Source organism: Podarcis cretensis (assembly GCF_951804945.1).
Source record: "Podarcis cretensis genome assembly, chromosome: 17".
Classification (NCBI taxonomy): Eukaryota; Metazoa; Chordata; class Lepidosauria; order Squamata; family Lacertidae; genus Podarcis; species Podarcis cretensis.
Window position 1 is genome coordinate 38,941,904 of NC_137187.1, and position 27,372 is coordinate 38,969,275.

General features: G+C 45.4%; 2 protein-coding genes and 1 long non-coding RNA gene across 18 annotated transcripts in view; 2 read left to right on the plus strand and 1 right to left on the minus strand.

Annotated features, from left to right (window-relative positions):
• Nucleotides 1–3,744: 3,744 nt before the first annotated feature.
• Nucleotides 3,745–25,630, minus strand: LOC307206054. 2 transcript variants are annotated; one of them, XR_013834240.1, is made up of 2 exons: nt 25,529–25,630; nt 3,745–4,088 (listed from the first exon to the last, which is right to left on the minus strand). It is a non-coding gene; the product is annotated as an uncharacterized lncRNA (long non-coding RNA). The 2 variants fall into 2 exon arrangements; XR_013834241.1 differs by lacking the exon at nt 25,529–25,630 and adding an exon at nt 9,785–9,901.
• LOC307206025 (uncharacterized protein) overlaps nt 10,816–27,372 on the plus strand; it is a 46,585-nt gene continuing 30,028 nt past the window's right edge. For 2 of the 15 annotated variants that reach the window (XR_013834209.1, XR_013834210.1), the window contains exons 1-3: nt 11,138–11,646; nt 12,013–12,168; nt 13,498–13,556. Coding sequence is in view for 3 of the 15 variants with exons in the window: in XM_079958842.1 (XP_079814968.1) it covers nt 11,623–11,646; nt 12,013–12,168; nt 13,498–13,556; nt 13,651–13,768 (357 nt within the window). In the remaining 12 variants the exon portion in view is untranslated. The other 13 variants (XM_079958840.1, XM_079958839.1, XR_013834207.1 and 10 more) reach the window with 12 other exon arrangements.
• On the plus strand, nt 20,117–24,736 carry LOC307206035 (EKC/KEOPS complex subunit LAGE3-like). The gene is made up of 3 exons (XM_079958860.1): nt 20,117–20,294; nt 21,558–21,686; nt 24,379–24,736. Exons 1-3 carry the CDS (start codon nt 20,236–20,238, stop codon nt 24,488–24,490), a joined length of 300 nt encoding a protein of 99 aa, XP_079814986.1. The 5' UTR covers nt 20,117–20,235; the 3' UTR covers nt 24,491–24,736.

Genomic DNA, 27,372 nt, shown 5'->3' on the forward strand with positions numbered 1-27,372 from the left:
GCTCGGCCTAAACAATGGGGAGGGAAATGTGTGTGCTGTGTACATTCAAAGGCATATGCTTGGTTGCTGCTGCTGTTTGGTGAGGGAGGTTAAAATCATATTCTGCACTGAGCCCTGCATCTCAAGGTTAGGCACTTTTGGGCTGGCATCACTGCAGATATTGGAGTCTAAAGGAGGGAGGTAATTCTGCACTAGTAACAGAAGGCAAACATTTGCACAGCTCAATAGTGGAAGAGAACTGGAAATTATGGTTCTGCTAATGGCTAGAGCTGGGAAGGGGAACCTGTGTCCTCTAAGATGCTGCTGAGCCACCAAAGGCCATCAGCCCTGCCACCATAGCCAAGTGGTCAGGGATGATGGAAGTTGTGGTCCAACAACATGTGGAAGGGCACAGCCTTCCTCACTCCTCAGCTAAATGGAGCCTCCCTATTCAGTGGCAAAATACCTCTGAATATCAGCGGCTTGCGGAGCAATGGCAGGAAATTGGTGTTGTTGCCTTCATGCTTTGCTTGCGGGCTGCCCAGAGCATTTGGCTGGCTATGTTTGGGAAGAGGATGCTGAATTATAGAGAGCTTTTGATCGGATCTAGCAGGTCTCTTCTCATCATTCTATTTCTGATGTTGCATGCTGTGAGTGCTATTGTTTATTGTATCCTAAACAGCATCTCTCCCCCAACTAAGAGAGAGGTAGCAGCAGAAGTACACAAACCAGGTACAAAAAGGCTAGAGAATCCAGAACCATAGGACCGAGCATGCTCTGTGGCCACATAGGACCGATTGATTGTTGGAGGAGCTGAAAGCCAGTGTGGGGAGAGGGGGAAATAGAATAGAGTGGCATGGATGAGGGTGGGGGGAGAAAGAGACACAGTCATAAAAAGTTCAGAGAGCACCATCTCATTGTCTGGAAAGGTCAGTTCCTGATTCACACTGAGATGCTATTTGCAAATTTCCCCAGGGAGGAACGGATGCAAGAACTGCCCAGTGGCGTAAGTGGAGAAATGAAATGATTGTACCTGGCGTTGAGGACAAGCATGTCTATCACATACAGAGAAAATTAAAATGCAGAGAGAAAACCCAAATGGAGAGGGGGAAATCGCCCAAACCGGTCAAAGAGGATTCAGCATGCCCAGTGGCCACGAAATGCCAGCAGAGTGTTGGGGAGAAAGGGAATTCTGGGGCCTGGGGAATTCTGAACAGGGAACCCTCCACAGTTAAATGTGTGCTCTTCAAATGAATGAATTGCCCTGGCTGCAAAGGAAGTGAATGGAATTTTCTTCCTTGTTGAGGATCTAAATGGAAGGGAGAGCTATAGCACCTACACACCCATGTTTTTTTGCAAGCTTGCTTTGAATACTGAAAACCTTGGGCTTTTGTTTTACAACAGTGAGCTCTGAAAACAAAACTTCTAGCCCAGCCCACACGGCTTAAGGAAGGAATAAACAAAAAACTTCAAATGGTATGCAGCATGATGTACCCAAAGCTGAGTGGGCAACTCCATTTTCTCCAATGAAAATGATTAAAGGCAGAAATCTAGCAAACAGATGCTTCCTTCTGATTGTACTTACATGTTTTGCATACACACAGTGCTTTTTTCTGGGGGTACACATACCCCTAAACATTTTGTGAATCTTTGTACTTTTGTCCATTTACTGTATTTCTTTTCCCTGATTTGAACTATAAAATGGTGATTTTCTTGAGTCAAAATGAGAGTACCCCTAAACATTTTTTTGGGGGAAGCACTGCATACACATATTACAAGGGTAGCATATCACTGACTATATGAGCCAAGGAGGCAAGCAGATTTCTCCTGGAAACTCATTTACTGAAAAGCAAGTTTCACAATAATCAATGGAACCTCCAAGTACAGGTTGGCACCTGAATGTTTACCTCTGTGGCATCCACTGTGAACTTGCATACAGAATAGAATCATAGAATTGTAGAGTTGGGTATGTGTCTGCATCCTCACAGATCAAACTCTACAGGCAGAACATAATTATTTGCAAGTATTTAAAGCACTTTAACAGTCATAAAGGTAAAGGTAAAGGTACCCCTGCCCATACGGGCCAGTCTTGACAGACTCTGGGGTTGTGCGCCCATCTCACTCAAGAGGCCGGGGGCCAGCGCTGTCCGGAGACACTTCCGGGTCACGTGGCCAGTGTGACATCGCTGCTCTGGCCAGAGCCAGAGCCGCACACGGAAACGCCGTTTACCTTCCCGCTGGTAAGCGGTCCCTATTTATCTACTTGCACCCGGAGGTGCTTTCGAACTGCTAGGTTGGCAGGCGCTGGGACCGAGCAGCGGGAGCGCACCCCGCCGCAGGGATTCGAACCACCGACCTTTCGATCGGCAAGCCCTAGGCGCTGAGGCTTTAACCCACAGCGCCACCTGCGTCCCTTAACAGTCATAGCTTTCCCCAAAACAATCCTGGGAACTGGGAATTTGTTAAGGGCACTGGACTCTAGCTCAGGGCAGGGTTTCTTAACAATTCTCAGCGCCCTTAACAGACTACAGTTCCTAGTATTCTTTGGAGGAAGTCTTGTTATGGTAGTGTCTTACGTGTACAATGTAAATGTGACCATTGCGGTATGGATTAGTGATTACATGTGAAGAGCTGTCGCAGGCAGATAATCACAGGCGAAACCTTTTTTCCTGTAGTCATCCATGCATTCTGCTGTAAGGCCTCAAAAGCTGGGGCATACGTGTTTACTATTTGAGCACTACCACATCCTGTCATAACTTGCATGTAGGAGAAGAAATAAGAATGCAACCAGAACTTGCATATCACCACAATGCTTTCAATAGAGGTGAGCAGTCAGCTTATATCTTCAGCTGCAGAGAGCTTGAGATACCCACCACTGATGTACATACATGTGTGAACTGAGTATACAGTTAGGATTGATATGTAAGGCATTGTCGTAACTTTAACATGCCCATTATGAATCTGATGCTGAACTAAAGATATGCCAGTTCTCGTGCCACCTAATGCTGCCAACCACCCTCTTCCTGAACAACTACATGCCATGCATAAATTCAGACAAACACTGTTTTCTTCACTGGCACATCCCTATGCCAGCAAAGACTGTGCCTGTTGGATTGCTGCCTGCTGTACAGCTGTCAAAAGCTCAGGATGTGGCGGCAATTCTCTTGCCATCCCCATTGGTTCAAAGAGTCCTGATGATGAGAAACGACTTGGCACATCTCCCAACATGCTGGGAAGCGTTTCTTGTAATACAGAAAAGAAACCAAGGCACAGAGTTATAGATAGTTTGAGCCCAAAAGGGAAAACAACAGATGGCATTTGAAGGAAGGTGCATTCCGGTTAGAAACAAAGATAGCACATTGCTATGTAAACTGATGATGTTTTATTTATATTGTGTCCTTTCCCCAGGTCTCAGAGCAAGTAGCAGCATATTTGTTTGTTTCAGGTGAAATCCGTAAAAAACAAGTTTTGACAAAACAGAAAAGCCCCCATATTTCCACGTCATCAGTCCAAAAGAAGATGTTACCATGTCTAGGTTCATATGGTGGGGACTTGACTCCTGAAACAAGTATTTAGTTTTGTAGTTTGCTTTGAGGGCTGGTACACACACAAATATTCATCACCAGATCACTGCAATGCCCAGCAATAAGTTTCACCTGTGAATGAACACCACAGACTGGACTTTTACCATGCTTCAAATGCAATATTGTTTCCCCTCAATGAAATCCGTTTACACATTCAGCAGGTAAATGCAGAGAAACGAAATTATGGAGAGGGTTTTTATTTTAATTATAAAGTGTCTAATGTTTTCTCTCTAACATTTTCTAAAACAATGCAGGCCCTGCTCACAGAATTACAGTCTTTCCTTTGTTTTCGCATGTCTCATATATGAACTTAAACCCAAGACAGCTGATTCACACAAGCAATTCATCCTCTAATGTTACAGTGTCTAGCGACAAACATTGTGGGAACAAAACCACAGTATTCTGAGGTTCCCTCATCCCTGCTGCCTGGGGCTGATGATGGGAGTTGGCTTCCAACGTCTGGAGGGTCACAGCTTCCCGGTTCCTGCATTAAGGACCAACCATGCACATGTTGTGTGAATAGGCCTGCCAAGAAGAGGAAACAAAAATGATGTTGTTTTTGCAGGGTCTTTTACGCAGTGGAATGATGAGAAGTACATGCCACATGCTTTACTTTACTTTATTTACAGTTCAATGCTGAGAGAATACAAACATGCATCTTGCTTCTGCGAGAGCAGAGAAGCAACTTCCTCTCTCCTCGGAATCACCGAGAGAACTGAGAAAAACAGGAAACCAGTGTACGTCACATCCAGTCTCCCATTCCCGTGGGAAAACCCAACAGTACTCTGACTGTGGAATGTAAACAATGCCTTGTGACTGGCATTTCGCTGCACAGTGAAGAAAGCAGAAACCAACATCCTCCCCCTTTCTGTGAACATCACTGGGCAGCGTGTTCGTACAATATCAGTACAAACCCAACTTCTGCACATAAGTACAGTGTTGATCCCTTGATACAATCTTGGACAATACATCAGCAGGAATTTCATTACCTGGCATATAGGACACCGTTACGAGTCTCTTCTGAATACATTCCCTAGCATGTTGCAACTTCAATTGCAAGTGCTTCGTGCTTTGCTTACAACCTTCAGAATTCAGCAAAGCCAAACATGCTTTGTTGTCCTGGTAAACCTGGATTGGACATTTGACAGGAATTTTCATGTCTTTGCACAATTGTAACAACCATTCACAATCTTTAAGTGAATAAGACAGTGCATTCAGTTCAGCTTCACAAGTACTTAAGCTAACTGTTGTTTGCTTCTTGCATGACCAATCAAATAGACCCTGATTGTACATGTAGCAAACTCCAGATGTACTTTTCCTGTCTGTAGTGTCACTTCCAAAACTTGCATCTGCAAATATCTCAAGACCACCAGACTTCTGATTGTTAAATCTCAGTCTGTAATGCATAGTGCCTTTCAAATAGCGTGCTATACGTTTCAGAGCTTTCCAATCCTTAACAGTAGGATTGTTGACTTGTCTTCTTAGCAAATTACAGCTAACAGCAATGTCTGGTCTTGAACATCTGGCAATGAAGTTTAGTTTGCCTAGCACACTTCTGTACAGTGTAGTGTCAGAAAATGCTTCTTCAGTGTCATCTACCTGATAACCTGTTGTCATCGGTGTGTCTACAGGGTTAGCATCCATCAGGTTTAGTTTGCTTAACACATCAGCAATTTTCCGTGACTGGTGTACTAGAATGTTACCGTCTTGATCTCTTTCTATCTCCAGAGATAGGTAGTTGTTTACCTCACCAAGATCTTTCATGTCAAAGTGCTCTTTCAGTTGAGCTAGGGCGTTATTGTACATTGTGACATCTTTCCAAAAGAACAAAATATCATCAACATAAAACAAGCAATACAGCTTCTTTTGCCCCTCCTCTTTGACAAATACACATGGATCAGCTTTCCCTTGCTTAAAACCTAGAGAAAACAATACTTCAGTGAGTTTTGTGTGCCAACACCGTGCACTTTGTTTGAGACCATAAAGGGACTTCTTCAGAGCACAAACAAATCCCTGTTTTACCTGTACGCCATCAGGTGGAAGCATATAAAGTGATTCACCTAGAGATCCGTACAGAAAAGCTGTATTCACATCGTGGTGACTAATGTGTAGATTCTCCTCTGCAGCTAGCTTGAGCATAAGCCTAATGCTCTCATACCTCACTGTGGGTGAGTAGGTCTCGTGATAGTCTTCACCTGGTACCTGTGCAAAACCTCTGGCTACCAATCTGGCTTTGTGTCTGACTATCTTGCCATTTTGATCAGTCTTCGCTTTGAAGACCCATTTGCTTCCAAGTAGTTTCATTCCTGGAACTACTGGAACAAGCTCCCATGTTTTGTTCCTTTCTAAGGAATCAAGCTCAGCCTTCATGGCATTTAACCATGGCTCAGCTTCCTTTGAATCCAAATCCTGGATTTCTTGGAAACTTGAAGGTTCAAATACCTTTTTGGAGCTTTTAACAGCTGTTACTGCTATCTTAGCAAACTCATCAGCAAATCTCTTTGGAGGTCTGCCTTTTGTGGCTCTTTGTGACCTGCGAATTAGCCTTAGGTCTTCAACACTCTCCTCTTCCTTCTTAGGAGAAAAGTGACCTATTGTGAACAATGGTTCTTCCAATTCTTGATCAGAGCTTTCAGAGGGTCGCATAGAGGCTTTCGCACTCTTGAAATCCTCTGAATCACCCGATTCAGTTTCAGACTCAGAATCAGAACCTTCATCAGTGGGTGTGGGTTGTTGTGGCTGCTTTTGTTCATCCTCAGTCTCATCACTGTCATCAGGATAACATTGGAAAATTCCCACATTCTCCCCCCACTTGGCATTGTACTCAACACTTCTTGTGAGCTTAATTGTCTTAGAGTCAGTCATCATTATTCTGTAAGAACCTTTCTGATAACCTAGAAAGATACCATGCAATCCACGCTTGCCTAACTTGGAGCTTTGTGGTGTGTGAACCCACATGTCAGAACCAAAAATTTTCATGTGTTTGATGTATGGCTTCTTGCCAAACATCTGCTCATAGGGGGTACAACCAATCGCTGAAGATAACCTGCGATTATAACTGTAAGTAAAACACAAGACAGATTCGGCCCAATAACTCTCTGGAAGATTTGCATCATGCAGCAAGGTTTTTAACCCTTGAAGCAATGTTTGATTTGCCCTCTCGCAAAGTCCATTCTGCCATGGCGAGCGAGGACTAGACAAATCGTGTTGAATTCCTTTCTCAGTCAGAAAAGCTTCAAACTGCTGAGAAGTGAATTTCCCCCCCGCGATCAGTGAAAAAAGTCTTTATCTTCTTACCATGCACATTTTCCAACCAAGCACAGAATTCCTTGAACCTTGGAAAAGCCTCTGATTTCTGCTTGAGATTGTACACATAAATATACCTGGAAAATGCATCAATGAGAACCATGAAGTACCTATTTCCACCCAAAGAGGGCGCTAGTGGTCCAACCAAATCAGCATGAACAACCTGGTATGGTTCTGTAGCTTGCCTACTAGACACCTTACCTTTCGCAGCCATTTTTACCTTGTTTGCTGCGCATGCCTTGCACTTCATGTGGTACCTGCAGGGTTTAATAGTCATACCTTCAACCAAGGCAGGCATCTTAGATACTGCCTCAAAATGCAAATGACCAAATTTCCTGTGAAAATCATGAATACATTCTGCATGCAAACTTTTGTTAGAACCTGCAATGCAACAAGTTTCATCCTGCACAACATCATCAAAATACAAAACAAACAAACGATCAACATATTCAGCATGCAATACATAATCGTTTTTCTTTGTAATGGTGCATTTCTTGTTCTTGAAGGAAACGTCAATGTTCCGTTCATTCAGCTGCGCAACACTGAGTAGATTGTGTTTGGCATCTGGAACATAAAGTACATCTTGTATCGATAAGTCCAAACTGTGAAGAACAACAGTTCCGTAGCCTTTACTGGGGATTGTGTGGTCATCCGCCTGGTGAATTGCACCTTCCTGCGGTGTAAAAGACACAAACAGATGCTTATCGTTGCACATGTGGTGCGTTGCAGCCGAATCCACCACGAAGAAAGATCTAGACGTCTTCTGGACCTTTGCAACCTTTGGAGTGAAGCGTGAGACCATCGCCTTGTGCTGCATTGTCCTGGACACCGGACCTTTGCCTTTGCCTCGGCCTTTTCCACGCGATGAGCTTTCGCTGCGCTGCTCTGTCTTGGCCCTGGGATATCTGCATTCCCTCTTCATATGGCCTAGACGTCCACACGAGTAGCATTTCACTGCCTTCAAAGCTTTGGCGCCATCTGGTGGTTCCACTGCACTCTGGGATGATGTCTGTGAAGACTCCCCCTTACCCATGCAGCTAGCACCCCGGCGGTCTGCTTCATTCAGAATCACGGCAGTAACATAGTCTACTGTGAGTTGAGCAGTAGGCTGAACAGCAATCTGAGTGGCAACGGACTCCCAACTTGAACCCAAAGAATGTAGTATCATGAAGGAATACACAGCCTCTGGAAAGGTGAGTCCTCTCTGTTGCAGCTCATGTCTCAGATTCTGCATCTCCATCAGATGTGTACGCACATCTCCACCTTCTGCAAGAGCCATATTATGCAGCCTAGTATAATAAAACATAGTGGACCCAGCTTCTGTCCTCAAGTGAGCCTCTCTCAAAGCGCCCCAAATTTCTCTGGCTGAGGTCTTACCACGCAACAGACAGAGCTCTTCTGGGGATACTATCAATGTAAGAGTTCCCCTAGCTTTGAAATCTTTAGCTTTCCATGCATCTGTCAATGGAGCTGGGGGGTTTTCTGTAATCACCTCAAAAAGACCCTCTTTCCGCAGAATAGCCTCAGCATAGAGAACCCACTCTGCATAGTTTTTCTTATTGAGCTTAGGAATCCCAAAAGCATCAGCTAGCTTTGCATTAGCCATCTCTGCTGCGTTAAATCAGCTGCGTCACTGCTGCTTCAAACCTCATTCCAAAAGCAATTTCAAAAGTGCTTTAGGTTTTCCAGCGTCCCAAGCCTTTGCCTTGTGCCTGGCAAACGGCTTTTAAAAGTTCAAAGTCCAGCCATAAAGCCATTAAGTAGAAGCTGGCAGGCTGCCCGGAGCATGAGCACATACCTCTCATAAATCATCCTGACGCGCAGAGCAGATAACGTCCGATCCGTCCCTCTGCATTCCGATCCTTTGCTGGCACTCCGATTCGACTTCTGAATTCCATTCTCAATATGACTGCGTTTTTCTGGGCCCATAACCAAAAATGTTGTTTTTGCAGGGTCTTTTACGCAGTGGAATGATGAGAAGTACGTGCCACATGCTTTACTTTACTTTATTTACAGTTCAATGCTGAGAGAATACAAACATGCATCTTGCTTCTGCGAGAGCAGAGAAGCAACTTCCTCTCTCCTCGGAATCACCGAGAGAACTGACAAAAACAGGAAACCAGTGTACGTCACATCCAGTCTCCCATTCCCGTGGGAAAACCCAACAGTACTCTGACTGTGGAATGTAAACAATGCCTTGTGACTGGCATTTCGCTGCACAGTGAAGAAAGCAGAAACCAACAAATGACTGGTTACTTGTCTCTCCATTGCTCCAATGGTTTGTAAAGCCCCATCCTGGTGGGGAACAAATGGTGAAAAAAACACTTGTGTACCATTTTGGCAAAATAAACAACCAAATAAATTAATTAATTCTGAAATCATTATAATTGGTTATAAACTAAACAGGGATCCGTGGCTCACATTTTTTGGTTCGGGGGGGCGGAATCTCACCCCCAATATTCCTTCTTTGACGATGGTCACTTTTCTGACAGGCACTGCCAGAATGGAAGTATCTGTCAGGTGGGAAATGGGGGGAGGCCCTCACTTTACGAACTTGTTTTTCCCAGGTATGGGAAATGGCACAATCTGGGAGTTTGAATCAACACAGCAATGAGATGATAAATGGACAGAGTAAGAAGGATAAATTTCTAAGTACATGGTAATTGTTCATTGATTATATCAACAAATTGGCACTGTTGCTATGACCACCTGCCATGGGTGTAGCCAGGATTTATTTTAGGGGGGGGGCAAGTTAGGGTTGCCATATTACAAAGAGCAAAAAAGAGGACGCCATGAAGATTCTCATTTTAAATACTCCCTCTATACGTAGGCTATAGAAGCTGTGATATATTGCTGGGGGGGGGGGAGGGCAGGCAGGAGAAGAGAAAAGATGGGGAAAGCAAGTCTTCAATCACCAGTCTTGTCTAGGACTCATCCAGAAAGTATAGCCAGAGACATTTGGGCAAATTTTTAAAATGTTACCCCTGAAAAAGAGGATGTGTCCTGGAAAAAGAGGACACACAGCAACCGGGGGGGAGGGGCAGAACTGAGTTACCTGCGACACAATTGGTCAATTAAGTATATATTTATTTTCTTGATTGGGGGGGGGGGCAGTTCTCCCCCAACCCCCCCGGCCACACCACCTGCAACCAGGGATGGAGGAAAGGGGGTGCGGTATGTGCGGGGCTGCCCCGGGTGTCCTCACTGAGGCGGGTGACAAAATGCCAGGCGGCACTAACCATGGGAGCTGCAGTGGGCCCAAGACTCTGTGCTGCCCAAACAGTTCGCCCGCTGCCTCCCCCCCAGCTGAAGGGCGACTGAGTGGGAGGAGGAAGGCAGACTCTAGAGGCCCCGCAGTGGACCCTGCCCCTATGGACGCCTCACCCCACCCTCGCCCTGCCCCTATGGGCAGCTTGCTCCCCAGGCGCCTGAGCGGCTTCCTCCGCCGCTGACTGTCCCTGGCAATAATACTGGTTTTAGCCCTCTCACTGGTCAAAGCTGAAGTTGGGATTTACAACTTTAAAACGAGATGCAACAAATTTTCCCTTGTGATCTCCATAGTAGACAATTTTAAATGTTGCTTGTAGATAGAGAGGGGGGGGGGGTAGACAGGTTTAAATTTCTTAGCATTTTCTTAAAGCATTTTCTTAAAGCGATAGGCTATCCATTTTGGGGCCCCTGGGGCCCCTACCACAAGGAAAACCTCCAAAAAAGCACACTGTGGAGGAGAGTTTCCTGGCTGTCACTCAAAGAAGAATTCAAACTCAGGCTGCAGTGTCTACCAAAATCTTTAATGTTCAGATCAGTGTGATACTTGGGGAAATGTCATTAAAAGGTACTTCAGGTTCAACACATAGCCAAGCAAACAAAGACATGGATCCCGGAATGACACATACCCTGGCTTAGGAGCTAACTCCTCTTAAGCCCATAACCCCCCAAAAATATTTAAGGGGGCCGGGAACCCCCCCCCAAAACTGTTGATAGCCATTGCCATTTAATTGTGTGTGGCGTGTCATGTGACTATGTAGGGCAGGGCTTACTGCCCCCCGCCCCCCATATTTTATTCAAGATGGCCCCCCAGCAACCCTGTTATTAGAGAGTGGGGCCGGCACTACTTTCTCACCCATGCGCAGTGATCCCCCCATGTTGAAAGCAAACCCATTTGTATCCACTGTATTAATGCGCCGAGGGACTATTTTATGTGTCCTTATGACTGACAGGTGGTGGAAGGAGCGAGCCAGAGTCTAGTGAGTGAGACTGTCCCTGGCTATAATACTGGTTTTAGCCCTCTCACTGGTCAGAGCTGAAGTTGGGATTTACATCTTTAAAAAGAGATACAACAAATGTTCACTTGTGATCTCCATAGATGGCAGTTTTAAATGTTGCTTGTAGATGGTAGATAGACAGACAGAAGATAGATTCAGTAACTCCCTAAAAAGTGTTAGGAGACGCAATACATTTTAAATTTAAAGGAAACAAAGAAAATAAAAAGACCAACAAAGAATTAATCATAGTAAAGCAGGGAGAGTAAATTGTGGACAGATGCTGGACTTTGAGAAAGCCCCCAAAAGAAAGCTTAGCCAAGAAAAAATTAAACTGAAAAATCACAAAAAACACCAAGATGAAGATTTTAAAGAGAATCAAGAAAAGCAGATACACCTGATGACTAGAAAAGCCAAGGAAAACTAAGATAAAGAAAAGAATGTGAGGGGCAAAATCAAGTTTATTTCCCTTTTGAGCAACAAGTCTTTGGATGTACAAAGGAGCAGAGGAAAGGGTAGGTGGATATGAAGTCTGCTTCAAGCAGAGTGAAGAATAATTGCAGAAAATAGAAGGCTTTTCTTTTAAAAGGAGAAGCCATTTCATAAAAAGAAGTTTGGCCTTTCTGTTGCTGAAGTTCTTATTATCATTATTTATTGAATTTCTATGCCGCCCTATACCCGAAGGTCTAAGGGTGGCTCACATAAAATATCAAATGTACAAAATCGAAACAAAAAGAACGAGCCAAGAAGGGGTTCCCAGAGCAGAGACAGCAGGAGTCAGGCTCCCCCTGTCCAGAGAGGGGCGGGCGCAACTGGGCCACCAGCCGAAGCTGATGGAAGGCACTGGGGGTCACTGAGCCCCTTCCCTTGTCTCTCGCCAGAGGTGCAGGGCGACCAAGGCCCTTTCCGTGCCAAAAGCAGGACCAAACCCTGATGGAAATGGAGCCAGAAAAGCAGCTTCTTCCAAGGGCCCCTGGATCTGGTCTGCGACCTCTCGCTCCAGAACCTCGCTCCAGAAGTTGGAAAAACCAAGATGGGTAAGATTTTAACACAGGTAAGACTTAGAAGTGAGAAGGGTAGCAGGATCCAGGGGGATCCAGGGGGAGAAGACAACATAGTTTAATTTCATGTTAGCTCAGGCTGCCCTGTTGAGAAAAATGCTTTGCAGCCATTTTGTGATAGCTTCTTGGGGACTATAGATAAGCTCCTTTGTTAAGGGGCAGAAGTTAACTTTATGTATATTGTGGCTTCCAAGGAGTAGAATAACAAACCCTCTTGAGCAGCTGCTTAAAAGTAGTGGCATTTGGCATCTGAAGCCAAACGAATTGTACTTACTGGGCAACTGCAGAAGAGGGTCACCTAAATATTGTTGAGTTTTGGTTCCTTCAGGTGTGTATAAATCCAAAAGTTTCCAAACATGCCAGCATTTTGCATCCTTGCCAGTAATTCTGTTCCTAAGGTAGAATACCCATTTAGAATACCCATTTTAAAAGCTGATGCATCAAACTGCTTCCTTTGTCTTTGGCAGTTGCCTTGCTGATTTCAGTGTGAAAAAGCAGATAAGGCATTTTGAGGGTGAATCTACTGGTGGCAATGGGAGAGGCATTGGAGTGAGTAGAGCTTTTCACCATTTTGCCAGCCATTTTTAAGCAAAAAAAGTCCAGCAAACGTTTAAGCACAAACATATTCACAATTAGGAAGGATGAGCCGTGACCATTTTTTCCTGTACATAAAGGGCAGATTTTTTTTTCTGCTAATGGTAAGGCTGAAATGACTGAGAAAATATTTGAAATCTTATGAATCCTGACTCTCTGGCCATTTTTACTCATACATAAGGGGGTGGCTGATTGTTCCACTAATGACCGGAGAGGGCCACACAAAATCATAATAACCCACATTTGTGAAATGTTTTGGAATAGAGGTTTGTACCCTTCAATCCTGTAGATAAAGGAGGCATGTAGCTCCCAATTTTCTTTGCCTGGGGTACATGTATGATTGTTTAATGCAGGGAACATATCCATAAATGCTGCGACTTTATTAGAAATTTAATTTGACCCAAATTGTATTGCTGACTTTTTGGTGAAAACTTGAACGATAGGGTTGAAAGTTGCTGGATTTCCGACAAATACTAAATTTTGGATTCTCGCCAGTTCATCTGTTCCAAAGGTAATATATTTAAAAACCTGCTGTAGCAAACTGCTTACTTTGCCTGTAACCCTGTAACAAGTGATCTCTAAATGCTCCATCGTAATTATGGCAGCAATACAGTTGTGTGTCTTCTGGCTGAAGATCAACTAGGTGAGTATCTTGTGCTTGGCTGAGGGGAAAATCTCTGTTGTGTTCTGCCTGCAACTCTTTGTACAAAGATTCTTTCAGGTCACAGTGAGGGGGACCATTCAAGCACCCTGAGCCTGTTGGAGAAAAGGTAGGCTCTGAATGGAATCATACATCAAATATGCAAACTAAATATTCCAAAGAGCTTGTATTGAGCAACGTTGGTTATTCAATCCCTTTTTCAGAAGAGCTGCGAACTCGAAAGCCGAATGCCGTTGCTCTACGTGCTTCTACCTGGAGGGACTTCTTTGTCGGGACACCACTGCAGGGGAGGCCCTTTCCTGTGCCATCACCACACAATAAGGTACATCTTTGGGTGGGACAGCCAGCCTTGTTTTGTTCCAGCTCTTATTTTTACAGACCTCACAGAGCTACCTGTGCCGGAAGCAGATCTGCTCCATTGACAAAAGGCAGTGTCAGAGCTCTTGATGCATCAAGTGAACATCTGCAGTGCAGGATTGAGAGACACCTGCGTCTTGACTGCGCTGCTTTAGGTAACTGGCAGTTTTTGCTCCTGTGTCTGGAGGGGAGGGCTGCTTAAGACCCTAGTCTCTTCCAGGTGCATCTCAGTGACACAAGAAATAGAATTTTGCAAGCCTTCAGGAAACTTAATGGCAAGTAAACTTCACACTCCACAATTCAGTGATCTTTTTCAGTACAATCCTTTTGTGCTGGCTTCTCCATTCCCCCCCCCCCCCACCGCTTGATCTCTTCACAGTTCTGTCCCAGAGCCCACCACACTCAGGTGAAGCCAGCTCTTCCTGCAGACGTCAGGTCAGTAAGACCAGCTGTGTTCCAAAAACATTTCTCTGGAATTGGCGGGAAAGGGCCGGGGACAAACTAATGCGTCCAGATTGCTTTTCACAGACCAGCAGAAGGAACTTCCAGGCCCATGAATTCACACTTTGGAGGGACAAACAAAAAGATGAGCATAAAGGCAGAGTTTGAAGACTGGAACCAGTCTCTCTGTTCTGCCCTGCAAATGAATGGCAGTTAACATGGCACTCTGTGACTTAAACACATCTAGGTGAATATCCCTTGCTAATGGCAAAGGATAAAACCTTGATTGTGTTCTGTCTGCAACTTCATAATTCTTAAGGGTTTTCTTTTTTCCTGAGAGAACATTCTGTATTCAGAGTGTTCTCTCAGGTTTTGCTTTTCACCTTGTTGCATTGGCCAAAAAAAAGCAAAAGACGCTTGTGGTTGGCGCTCCTGGTTTCCAGGACGGGGTTCAAGCCCCTGCGGTGTCCCTGCTTACTTCCAATGCAACCCCTCTCTCTCTCTCTCTTTATTTATCTCTCCCCCTTAAGAACTAAATGAAGCAAAGTGCTCCGCTGATGCATTACTGGTGTGTGTCTAAGACAAGGTGGATTACATGGATGCTTCCCATCCTAGCACTCCGTGCCATAGGGAACAAAATACTTACTTCTTTTATATATACTGTATATATATAAAAGACTGTCTCTTATTTTTGCATAGTTTAGAAAGTAACCTAAATATACAAACAAACAGATCCTATTTAGATTATTTAGAATGTGGAAAGGCCGGGATAAAAGAGGAAATGGCTTGACATTCACTCATTAGCAGAAGAGGAAAAGCAAATATAAGATGTTCAGGTGTCCTATTTTACAGAAGACAGTCATCAATTTTCAGGGCTATCAGAGGCTTAAGATGTGGGCAGGTGACAGTTCTCTGAATGAAGGTGTCCTCTCTTTGAATGGCTGGGCATTCCAGGTCTGGCTGAAAGATACAGAAGGAAGAGCAGGGGCACTGAAGTTGCCCATCAACAGATAGCACCTTGGCAGCAGACTAAGCACAACCACCTAGACCACAGTCGTCCCCACTGCAGTGAGATGTATAATATTCCCATGTAGAATTATAGGGTGACCCAACACATCAGTCATACTCAGGGTAATATATATTCAGCTAATTCAGTGGTTCTAGTGACTATGACTTAGTAGGATACAAACTACAGATATTTTTATATGTGCATTTACACACAGCATATGCAAATTGGTGTCCATTCCTTTGGCCAAGTGTCAATGGCCACTCTAAGCAAAGATGTGTCCAATTTCTGCAGTTGGGGTTATCTAGGGTTAGGCCCTTTTGTTTTCTCCTGATCACGAGGAATGCAGTTTGATCCTAAGTAAGTTTACTTTGAAGGAAGTCTGAGTGCTTCCAAACACTTACTCCCTAGTAAGTGCACATTGGGGTAGGGCTAGAGCTCCGTTTCAGAGTGCATGCTTTGCATGCAGGAGGTGGGGTCCCAGGCATTTCCAGACAGGGCTGCTAAGAAAGATCCTTCCAGAGCCACTGCAAGTCAGGGATACCCAGGCATTAGAAGAACTATCCACCCAGATCTTCAGGAGGGCCAGAATTGCATTTTGCAATGTTTTCCACATTATTTTGGCGAAATTTCTCTCTTTCTTCAGGGCAGTATGTTGCTGAAGGGAACAGCACACCTTCCCCTGCAGTGAGAATTCCTACAAACACTCCACACACACACACACACACACACACACACTATATTGGGGAATGGAAGCACCAATGACTCACACTTCCTCTTCAATATTTATTTTAGTGCATGTAATTCCCCTCTTCCAGACAATTCCAATATTACTGTATTAGAATGAAGAAATGTGACACTCATTTGGTACCAATGTTCTGGGCCTGGTTACATGCCACAGAAGTGCTCTGGGCTGGCCACAGACAAACTTGGAATGTTATACATGATTCTATAAACCATCGTGTTCACCATAAATCTACAGCAGTACTCATAAACCTCTGTTCTGTTTTTACAGCTTTCTCAGAAAATCAAGCATGTGCGAAAGGTCACAGCCAAGGCATAGATGCAAAGCACATTTAAAGCACATGGTCCCACCCACACACCCAGAATCGTTGGAACTATACTTCACCCCTCACAGAGCTACAATGCTCAGCACATTTAAGAAACTACTGTTCCCAGAATCCTCTGGGGAAGCCATGTGTTTTAAATGTACAGTGGTACCTCAGATTAAGTACTTAATTCGTACTTAATTCGTTCTAGAGGTCTGTAATTAACCTGAAACTGTTCTCAACCTGAAGCACTACTTTAGCTAATGGGGCCTCCTGCTGCTGCCGCGCCGCCGGAGCACAATTTCTGTTCTCATCCTGAAGCAAAGTTCTTAACCTGAAGCACTATTTCTGGTTTAGCGGAGTCTGTAACCTGAAGCGTCTGTGTAGCAGGAAAACCCCCCCCCCATCATTCAGTTTGTACAAACTTCACACACACACACACACACACTCACACTCACACACTACATATGCTACGCTTCTGTTATAAATTCATAGAAAATCAACCATGCATCGGATTTGCACTGTTCTACTTTTATTTTACTCCATGAAGGAAGGACTACAAAATGGGGAAGGTTTGATACAGGGTAGCCATAATCCCTTGAGCATACCAGCACATCCACAGGAGCCCTGCCCAGTCGCTATGCCAACCCTGATGGTCCTAGACAGAAGACAATCAAGATCACAAAGAATTTGCATATGGGAATGGATTCAGCATGGACTGGAACAAAGGACAATGATCAGATCTTCCCTCAGGGGGCAGGAAACTGCGACTACCTTTTGTCTTCAGAAAATGACTCATGGGGAGGGGGAGAAGGGAACCAGCCCGGTGACAGGACACTCAGGTTACCACCACAACTCCTCCCTCAACCCCTCCTTTCTGTAATGTATGCATGATGTTTCTGGGGGTGGGCTTGACCTAGAGGATAGGAATTTCAAAAGTTTTTATAAGGTCTTGCACACCATTTTTCTGTGTCTTTCCTCTCACCTGCAAGTGAGGGGAGCACCCTGTTGCAACAGTCAAGAAAGGCCAAGCCTACAGGCTGCTGATTTGCTCCAATTTACTCTGGTTGGTGTCTTTACTTTTTGTCCAAGGGAGCCCTCGGATTTTTCCGGTAACAGTCTGTAACCCGAGGTACCACTGTATAGGGTGAATGGGACCAAAGTTCCATCTCATTTTCTTGTGTCTCAGATTTCTCCCCTGACAGAGGACAGTAGTTTTCTTGCTGCAACCCGTTTCACTATGCAGAGATCTAAAATCAGCAACAAATTAATTACCATTATGTGACCCCTGCTCCTGCCGCACACTGGAAGACTCCCAGATTACAGGTGTAAAAACTGGGAAAAGTGAATTCAAGTTAAAAGTGTATGCAGATGACCTAGTGATAACAGTGGAAGAACCTAAAACTTTACTCCCTAAAGTAATAGAAAAAATTCAGAATTTTGGGTAGTGGCAGGATTTAAGCTAAATAGGAATAAAACTAAATTATTAGTTAAAAACATGAAGGAAGAAGAAACAACCAAATTAGAACAAAACATTGAGATTGAAGTCCATAAAAATGTTAAATATTTAGGGATTTGCTTAACATCAAGAAATATAAACCTATTTAAAAATAACTGAAATAATTTGGCTTGAGGTAAAAAGAAATTTAGAAATATGGAGCAGAATGAATCTCTCAATGTTAGGAAAAATATTGGCGATTAAAATGAATGTGTTGCCAAAAATGCTATTTCTTTTTCAATCAATACCAGTCATCCTGAAAGATGAATGCTTTAAAAAATGGCAGAAAGAGATTTCAAGATTTATCGGGTGGGGGGGGGGCAAAAAGCCAAGGATAAATCATAAAATACTTACAGATGTAAAAGATAGAGGCGAGTTTGCCCTCCCAGACCTTAAATTGTATTATGAATCTGCTTGTTTGGTATGGATCAGGGACTGGATGAGATTGGATAAGCAAGAGGCATTAGAACTAGAAGGACTTGACAACAGATTTCGCTGGCACACATACTTATGGTACAGGAGAGGGAAGGTTCATAGAAGTTTTTACAACCATATAATCAGGAAATCACTAATGAGAGTATGGGAGAGATACAAAGACTTATTGGAACAAAAGACCCCGTGGTGGCTCTCACCACATGAAGCATTACTGCTCAAACCACTTGGAAAGAAAGGAAAATGGCTCACATATGCTGATTTATTAAAGGAACGTGTTGGAAAATGGAAATTAAGAGATTATGATGAGATCAAAGACCACTTTCAGAGTTGGTTGCATTATTGACAACTATATGAAACACATAAAGAAGACAGCAAGAAAGGATTTAGTTATACTAGATCTAGGTTTCAAATGGAAGTGATTGAAGGGAAAGTGAAACTACTGAAGGCCGCATACAGCATACTATTAGAATGGGAGACGAAAGATGAAGAGGTAAAATCAGTTATGATTAAATGGGCACAAGATGTAGGTCACAACATTATGATGGATGATTGGGAAAAATTATGGAAAACCGACTTAAAATTTACAGATTGTTCCCTATTGAAGGAGAATTACATGAAGATGATGTACAGATGGTACACAACACCAGTGCAGTTAGGGAAAATGTACAAAACTAGTTCAAATATATGTTGGAAGTGTAAGGAAAAGGAGGGGGCGTTTAATCATATGTGGTGGGATTGTAAGGTACGGTAATTAAATTTTTTTGGGAAATGATATACAACGAATTGAAGAAAATTTTCCATTTAACATTTGTTAAAAAACCCGAGGCATTTTCGTTGGGGATTGTAGGGAAAGACCTGCCAAAAAAGTTGAAAAACATCCTCATGTATGCGACAACGGCTGCGAGAGTTCTGGTAGCACAAGGATGGCAGACTGAAGAAGCCCCAACTAAAGAATCATGGCAAGAAAAATTGATGGACTATGCAGAATTGGCGAAACTGACATATAAGCTACGGGACAAGGATAACTGTGACTTTAAGGATGAATGGGAACCCTTTACAAAGTATTTGAAGACACAACAAAGAGAACTGGACTCCTTGGCTGGTTTTGAATAAACATTTACAAACTTGTTATTGATAATAATCAGCTAAATAGTTTGAGGATCTACAAAACTTTGTAACATGCAGAAAACAGTATTCTTAGAGAAACCAAAGACTGGAACTGAGGGAAGTCAGGGGTGGGTGGGTGGGTTTTGTGTGGGAGGGGGGGGGAAGGAAAAATGGGGGGGGACAAGGATGATATGTTTTTGGATAATATGTCTTATTATAATTTTGAATTAAAGAAAATTTAAAAAAAGAAAAAAGGAGGACCCCCGTTGCCCAGCTCAGCCAGAGGAGGGAGCCTTCCACAAGGTGGCAGAAGGGGTGGGCAGAGCGCTGCCTCTTGCTTTTTTGCCGCCTGAAGCAGGTCCTTTGCCCTGCCTCCTCAGTGGGCCGGCTCTGATTATGTGGTCCATAAAGCCTGCAACTTATGTGGGGCTTTGCGTTCTGGAATGGCACCTAAAGCCAAAACCACGTGTAGTCAAAACACACTGGGTGGAATGGTGTGCCCATATTGCCAAAGTCTTCCCCCCAGATCCTTTCAAACCCTTTTATTAAACAACAACTGATGAGCGTAGAAAGCTGAATACGTGCAAATTAAATGCACTTTAATCGCGCGATTGCTGTACTTTATACCAAAAGTGACTGGCCGATTGGCAAGCTATGCTCCCGAGTTTTGCTTTTGTGTTTATTGCTCTTCTTCGGAAAAACCAACAAAATACATTAAAAACAAAAGCAAACCCCAACCCTGCACACATTGGGTCTCTTTCCCTCATAAGCTCCTGTTGCTCGCCGCCAGCTCCCCTCCGACGCTGCTACAGCTAAGGCTGGTGGATTCCGAAGGATCCCCCCACGTGGGCTGGCCGCTCCCTGGGATCCACCCCCGGGGGAGGCGGCGGCGGCGATGGAAGGAGCGGCGGCGGCGGCCGGAGGGAGCGCTGTGTCCCGGCCAGGCCTCGCCTTGTATCCGGCGGAAAAGAAGCAGCATTGCGCCCGCGGAGGAGGGGGCGGGCTGGGCTCTCGGACGCCTGGGTCCCTTGGAGGGAGGCTTCGCGGTCCCCCCCCTTCCTTGTTTCCAAGAGGGGCGGGCATTCCTGCTGGGGCCTCCTCGGGGGGGGCAGTAGTTTCCCGCACTAGGTTGGGGGGAGGACAGCGCCGGGATGGCGGGCGAGAGCGAGGGGAGGGGGGATCAGGCCCCGGCTGCCCCGGTGGGGCCTCATCCTGCCTGGAGGAAGCTCCGCTGGGCGCCGCCGGACTCGCTTCTGCGTCAAGGCGCCTGTCAGGAAACGGGCAGGAGGTGCAAAGGCGGTAGAAATGGGTTTTCCCGCTTGCAGATCGAAAGGGAATTTCACCTCCTGCCCAAATACCCGCCTTTTTGAGGTGCCAGAAGCGCAAAAGCCTCGCCCAGTCCTGCAACTGAAACCCGGATGTACGATGTAAAAATAAAATAGAAACGGGTCCTGTGCTGTAGGTTCAGATGAGAAGTGCGATTAGGATCCGGCAGGTTGAGCAGGGGGAGAAGGGCCCTGCTCACTTGCCAGGGTCTTGCTGAAGGACTCTAAGCGCAGACCCACAACATGCATTTGAATGAATTGCACGTGTGCCAAGTTGAATTTCTACAGCTGCTGGGAAATCAAGGTGGTGGGTTGCAAGGGTTTCACCCGCAAAGTATTGTGGGCACTTTGTAGCTTTGTGAGGGGTAAGCTGCAGTGCCCAGGATTCTTTGGGGAGAGAAATGGGGATAAGTTGCCCTTTAATGCGTTTTGACCCCTAACTGCAAATACGACAGAATGGTGACTGAGTGGGGTGGAGGGAAAGAGGTAGGAAGGCCTTGAATGAAATCCACATGCCCTGGGCCCCCTCCTCTTCTAGGTATAACACATCTTCCCCTGCTTCCCTGATGCAAAACTCCCCTCTAAAAACATTAAGCGAAAGAGATCGGCACAAAAATGGCCCCCTCTGCCCTCCACCCTGCAATTTGAACATTGGTCTTGAGTTTTCTCCCATCCACAGTCATGGAGAAGCAGGGATTTCTAATCCGTGTCAGAGTTCCAGTCAAAAACCAGGGACTAGAAGCTCTCCCAGAAATATTAAACTTAAGAATACAAAGGTGACTTTGAATAAGAGAGAGTGTCTCTTGTTGGAAAGGTGGGCAGTGTGTGCCTGTGTTTGTGTGTGTGATTTTCTTGTACGTTTTATGCTCCTTATCGCTACCCCCAACATCAGTGAGCTGAGGATTCCTTTCCCATCATCATCATTGGCCCAGATTGCGCTGGGCTCCCTGGCCCCTGACCCTGAGCCCTGCAAAGAAGGGATCAGCAAGGAACTGGATGTGACGGAGGACATCTTGCATGTGTGAGTATTGGCCAGGCGCCCCCTTCTACAAGAGGCAAGGTGTGGCGACAGTCGGGGCAGATGGTGGGCGCTGAGTCCCCTGTGCAGCCTGCTGGAAGGTCTCCTGCACAAGCTGCAGGAGGATGAGAGACAAGGTGGCGCCGTAATGGATGGCATGTTGGACTTCAACCAGGGTTTAAACAACAACAGTTTTATTATTTGTACTCCGCCCATGTGACCAGGTTGCCCCAGCCACTCTGGGCAGCTTCCAATAAATATAAAAACATAAAACATTAAAAACTTCCCTATACAGGGCTGCTTTTAGATGTCTTCTAAAAGTTGTATAGTTATTTATCTCCTTGACATCTGATGGGAGGACGTTCCACAGGGCGGGTGCCACCACCAAGGAGGCCCTCTGCCTGGATCTCTGTAACCTCATTTCTCACAGGAGGGAACTTCCAGAAGGTCCTTGGAGCTGAACCCTTTTGAATGAGTCTCTTTCTTGGCCTGTCCTACCCTGCAGGGCTGTTTTGAGCAAAACTTGGAGGAAGAGTGGGGTGCAATTACAGGAAGTGGTGTGCTGAGCAAGACCTGCGTTTGGATCCGTGTGCTTCTGCACACAGGACAACTTCCTGGGGACGGAGGAATCTGCCTACCATCCATATAGCACCATCTGCACTTTTTCAGGTGGACAGACAGGCCTAGCTCCCAGACCTACCAGGGATTGACCATCTGCATACAAAGTGGCTGCTCTCCCACTGAGTTGGGGCCCTTCTTCACCCCGACCTTCTGTTGTCTCCCCTTGCTGACTTAGCTGCCAAAATCACTCATCTCTCACAGCACTCCCATAACATGATGCTCATCCCTCGGATGTATCACAAATGCCTTGCTCTTGCCTTCAGAGCCCTTTGTGGTCATGCTCTCCCATCCTTAGGACAGCATTCTTGTATCCTGATACATCTTTGCCTGTGAACTTTGCTCCTCAACCTCTAGATGTCTTCTGTTCCCCGAAACAACTCTGCCTTTTCCTCCCTGGTGCCCCATATGCCTGGTACACCCTCTCAGAACCCCCTCTGTGCATCCTCCTCGCTTATTTCCTTCAAGCCCTCGCTCCCATCACCTTTCCCACAAAGCCCAACAACAACAACAACGTGTAGGGTTGGGGTTTTTCCCGCAGATGAACAATAAACACAAAAGCAAAACTCGGGAGCATAGCTTGCCATCACCTTTCCCATGAAGCTCTTGGAGCAGGGACACTGCAGCAGCCAAGCCTCTAACTAAACCTCAGCACTTGTCAGTCAAATCATTGCCTCCTTCACCTGCCCCCACGTTCCTCTCCTTCCTCTTTTGTGCCAAATTTTAAACTAAGCCTGTCAGGGCAGAAATCTGTCCTATTGAATATTATGATACTATACAGGTGAACCTCGGAAAATTAGAATATCGTGGAGAAGTTCATTTATTTCAGTCATTCAACTGAAAAGGTGAAACTAATATATGAGATAGACTCATGACATGCAAAGCGAGATATGTCAAGCCTTTATTTGTTATAATTGTGATGATTATGGCGTACAGCTGATGAAAACCCCAAATTAACAATCTCAGAAAATTAGAATATTAAACGAAATCAGCAAAACAAGGATTGCAAATAGAGCAATATTGGAGTTCTGAGAAGTAGAAGCATGCATATGTACTCAGTACTTGGTTTGGGCCTCTTTTGCATCAATTACTGCCTCAATGCGGCGTGGCATGAATGCTATCAACCTGTGGCACTGCTGAGGTGTTATGGAAGACCAGGATGCTTCAATAGCTCTTCTGCTATTCAGCTCAGTCTCATGTCTCTCATCTTTCTCTTGGCAGTGCCCCATAGATTCTCTATGGGGTTCAGGTCAGGCGAGTTTGCTGGCCAATCAAGCACAGGAACCCCATGGGCATTGAACCAGGTTTTGGTACTTTTGGCAGTGTGGACAGGTGCCAAGGTCCTGCTGGAAAATGAAGTCAGCACCCCCATAAAGCTCGTCTGCGGAAGGAAGCATGAAGTGCTCCAAAATCTCTTTTCTGATGAGAGCAGCTTTTGCATCTCATTTGGAAACCAAGGACCCAGAGTCTGGAGGAAGAATGGGAAAATGGAAGAATGAAGTCCAGTGTGAAGTTTTCACAGTCTGTGTTGATTTGGGGAGCCATGTCATCAGCTGGTGTTGGTCCACTGTGCTTCATTAAGGCCAGGGTCAACGCAGCCATCTACCAGGAGATTTAGTTAGAGGCAGCAGCCAGGCCTCAGCACTTGCCAGTCAAATCATCACCTCCTTTGCCTGCCCCCACGTCCCTCTCCTTCCTCTGTTGTACCAAATTTTAAACTGTAAGCCTGTCAGGGCAGAGATCTACCCCTCGTATTTTCTGTAAAGTGCTATACAAGCTGATGATACTATATGGAGGAGGAGGATAATAAGAATAATTCCTCCCTTCCTCTCTGTTCTGTACTTTGCATTCTGGTAGTGCTATAATAATTAAGTGAAACAGTATATTTTCTGGCATCCAAATCTATTGGACCAGTTGCCCAGTGTCTGCCAAGAGTAAAAGGGAAGCTGAAGGACCAGAATAGAATGAGGATATTGGCAGAAGGAGTGGCATGTTCATTGGACTGTTAAGTGTAGTGCAAGTGTTGACGTTTTATGTTCCAGTCTGCACAAAATATATATATTTTATTTTTTTGCAGTCGATGGAGAGCGGATGAAGCCCGGATTCTGCGTGTGTCCATCAGCTCCTTCCTGGAGCATCTCTGTCTGGTGGTGGAAACTATGGACCTGTTTGGGCCTCCTGTGGCTTGACAGATGTTTGCAACAGGAAGCTTCCCCATAGTCTTGGCTGGACTCTGGACTTGCCCATGGGCTACTGATGTCAGAGGAGGCGCTGAACATGCCATCTTTAGAGCCAAGATGTCGCTTTGTGTTCTGGACATACTCTTGGACATTGATAGATTTTGGGTGCTGAGAAGCAGGCAAGCCTGGGACTGCCTTGATATAAGACAAAGTACATAGAATCTGGTTCTCTAATAAACTATCCATTTTAGTCTGCATGTGTTAACTGATTAAATATATTTGAGCTGGCTCACCATATTGATTAATCAATTACACAAACACAAGCAAAATCTTAATCAGAGTGTTTCTCCAGGTGTTCCTGACTCCAGTTCTCTTAAGCCCCATCCAGCATGGCCGAGGGTCAGGGATAATGGGAGTTGTAGTCCTTGCAGCATCTGGAGAGACACAGGTTCCCCATCCCCATTGCTGCATCTCTCTGTCTCTTTTGCCACCAGGGGGAAAGCAGCTAATAGCTGGCAGTGAGGAAGAGGAGGTGGCCAAGTGGCAGAGGAGCCAAAACGGATGGCGTGGCCTTGAAGTCCTATTTATATAGCAAGATTTGCCTTTTTTCTTTCTTTTTGGTAGGCTCATATTTTAAAACAGCAAGCAAAACTCCCGCACCTCGGTCACCACCTTTGCATTCTGGTGAAAGCTTCACCTGTTGGATTTCTGTTTGGCATTTGTCGTAAGTTACACTTGTAGCTTGCAGCTCCCTCTTGAAGGCACGCATGCTGAAACCTGGGTTTGTGCTTGTGTAAAAAGACCCAAGAGCGCTTCTTGCCAGCCATTGCTGTTCCTGAACCAGGATAGTCTTGCCCAGTTATCCATGCTCTGGTAACCTCCAGAGTGGGATTACTGCCATGCGCTGTAAGTGGGGCGATCCTTGAAGACCGTTTCAGAAATAACTAGAGCATAAAAATGTACTTAGTTTTGTAGTTTGCTTTCAGGGCTGGTACACACACAAATATTCATCACCAGATCACTGCAATGCCCAGCAATAAGTTTCACCTGTGAATGGACACCACAGACTGGACTTTTACCATGCTTCCAATGGCTTCCAGCGTCTGGAGGGTCACAGCTTCCCGGCTCCTGCATTAAGAAGCAACCATGTTACCCCTGAAAAAGAGGATGTGTCTTGGAAAAAAGGGGACACACGGCAACCGGGGGGGGGGGCAGAATTGAGTCACCTGCAACACAATTGGTCAGTTAAATATTTTTATTTACAGTGGTACCTCGGGTTACATATGCTTCAGGTTGCATACGCTTCACTTTACAGACTCCGCTACCCCAGATATATTACCTCAGGTTAAGAACTTTACCTCAGGATGAGAACAGAAATTGTGTGGTGGCAGGAGCAGGAGGCCCCATTAGCTAAAGTGGTGCTTCAGGTTAACAGTTTCAGGTTAAGAACAGACCTCCGGAATGAATTAAGTTTTTAGCCTGAGGTACCACTGTACTTGATTGGGGGGCTGTTCTCCCCCGAACCCCCGGCCACACCACCTGCAACCAGGGGCGAAGGAAGGGCGGTGCTATAGGTGTGGGGCTGCCCCGGGTGTCCCCACTGTGGGGGGTGACAAAATGCCAGGCAGCACTCACCACGGGGCCTGCCGTGTGCCCAAGACTCTGCGCTGCCCCAACGGTCCGCCCACTGCCTCCCCCCCAACTGTAGGGCGACTGAGTGGGAGGAGGCAGGCAGACTCTGGGGGCCCCACGGTGTGCCCTGCCCCTATGGATGCCTCACCCCACCCTCGCCCTGCCCCTATGGACCCCTTGCCCCTCCCTCACCTGCCCCTATGGGCAGCTTGCCCCCCAGGCACCCAAGCAGCTTCCTCCGCCGCTGACTGTCCCTGGCAATAATACTGGTTTTAGAGGTATATAGCTTTAACAGTTTCTTAGCATTTTCTTAAAGCATTTTCTTAAAGTGATAGGCTATCCATTTTGGGGGCCCTGGGGCCCCTCCCACAAGGAGAACCTCCAAAAAAGCACACGGTGGAGGAGAGTTTCCTGGCTGTCACTCAAAGAAGAATTCAAACTCAGGCTGCAGTGTCTACCAAAATCTTTAATGTTCAGATCAGTGCGATACTTGGGGAAATGTCATTAAAAGGCACAGCATGTTCTACACATAGCCAAGAAAACAAAGACATGGATCCCTGAATGACACATACCCTGGCTTAGGAGCTAACTCCTCTTAAGCCCATAACCCCCCAAAAATATTTAAGGGGGCCGGGAAACCCCCCCCCAAAAAAAAAACTGTTGATAGCCATTGCCATTTAATTGTGTGTGGCGTGTCATGTGACTATGTAGGGCAGGGCTTACTGCCCCCCGTCCCCCATATTTTATTCAAGATGGCCCCCCAGCAACCCTGTTATTAGAGAGTGGGGCCGGCACTACTTTCTCACCCATGCGCAGTGATCCCCCCATGTTGAAAACAAACCCATTTGTATCCACTGTATTAATGCGCCAAGGGACTATTTTATGTGTCCTTATGACTGACAGGTGGTGGAAGGAGCGAGCCAGAGTCTAGTGAGTGAGACTGTCCCTGGCCATAATACTGGTTTTAGCCCTCTCACTGGTCAGAGCTGAAGTTGGGATTTACATCTTTAAAAAGAGATACAACCAATGTTCACTTGTGATCTCCATAGATGGCAGTTTTAAATGTTGCTTGTAGATGATAGACAGACAGACAGACATACAGACAGAAGATAAATAGATTCAGTAACTCCCTAAAAAGTGTTAGGAGACGCAATACATTTTAAATTTAAAGGAAACTGAAAGAAAACAAGAAGACCAAAAAAGAATTAATCATAGTAAAACAGGGAGAGTAAATTGTGGACAGATGCTGGACTTTGAGA

Bases quoted from the DNA above. Each gene is read 5' to 3' on its own strand.
- LOC307206035 (XM_079958860.1), top strand. From the start codon at position 20,236: ATGGAAGGAGCGGCGGCGGCGGCCGGAGGGAGCGCTGTGTCCCGGCCA. The intron at 20,295-21,557 runs GTATCCGGCGGA...CCCCAACATCAG, and splicing joins TCCCGGCCAGGCCTCGCCTT to TGAGCTGAGGATTCCTTTCC. The intron at 21,687-24,378 runs GTGAGTATTGGC...ATTTTTTTGCAG, and splicing joins ACGGAGGACATCTTGCATGT to TCGATGGAGAGCGGATGAAG.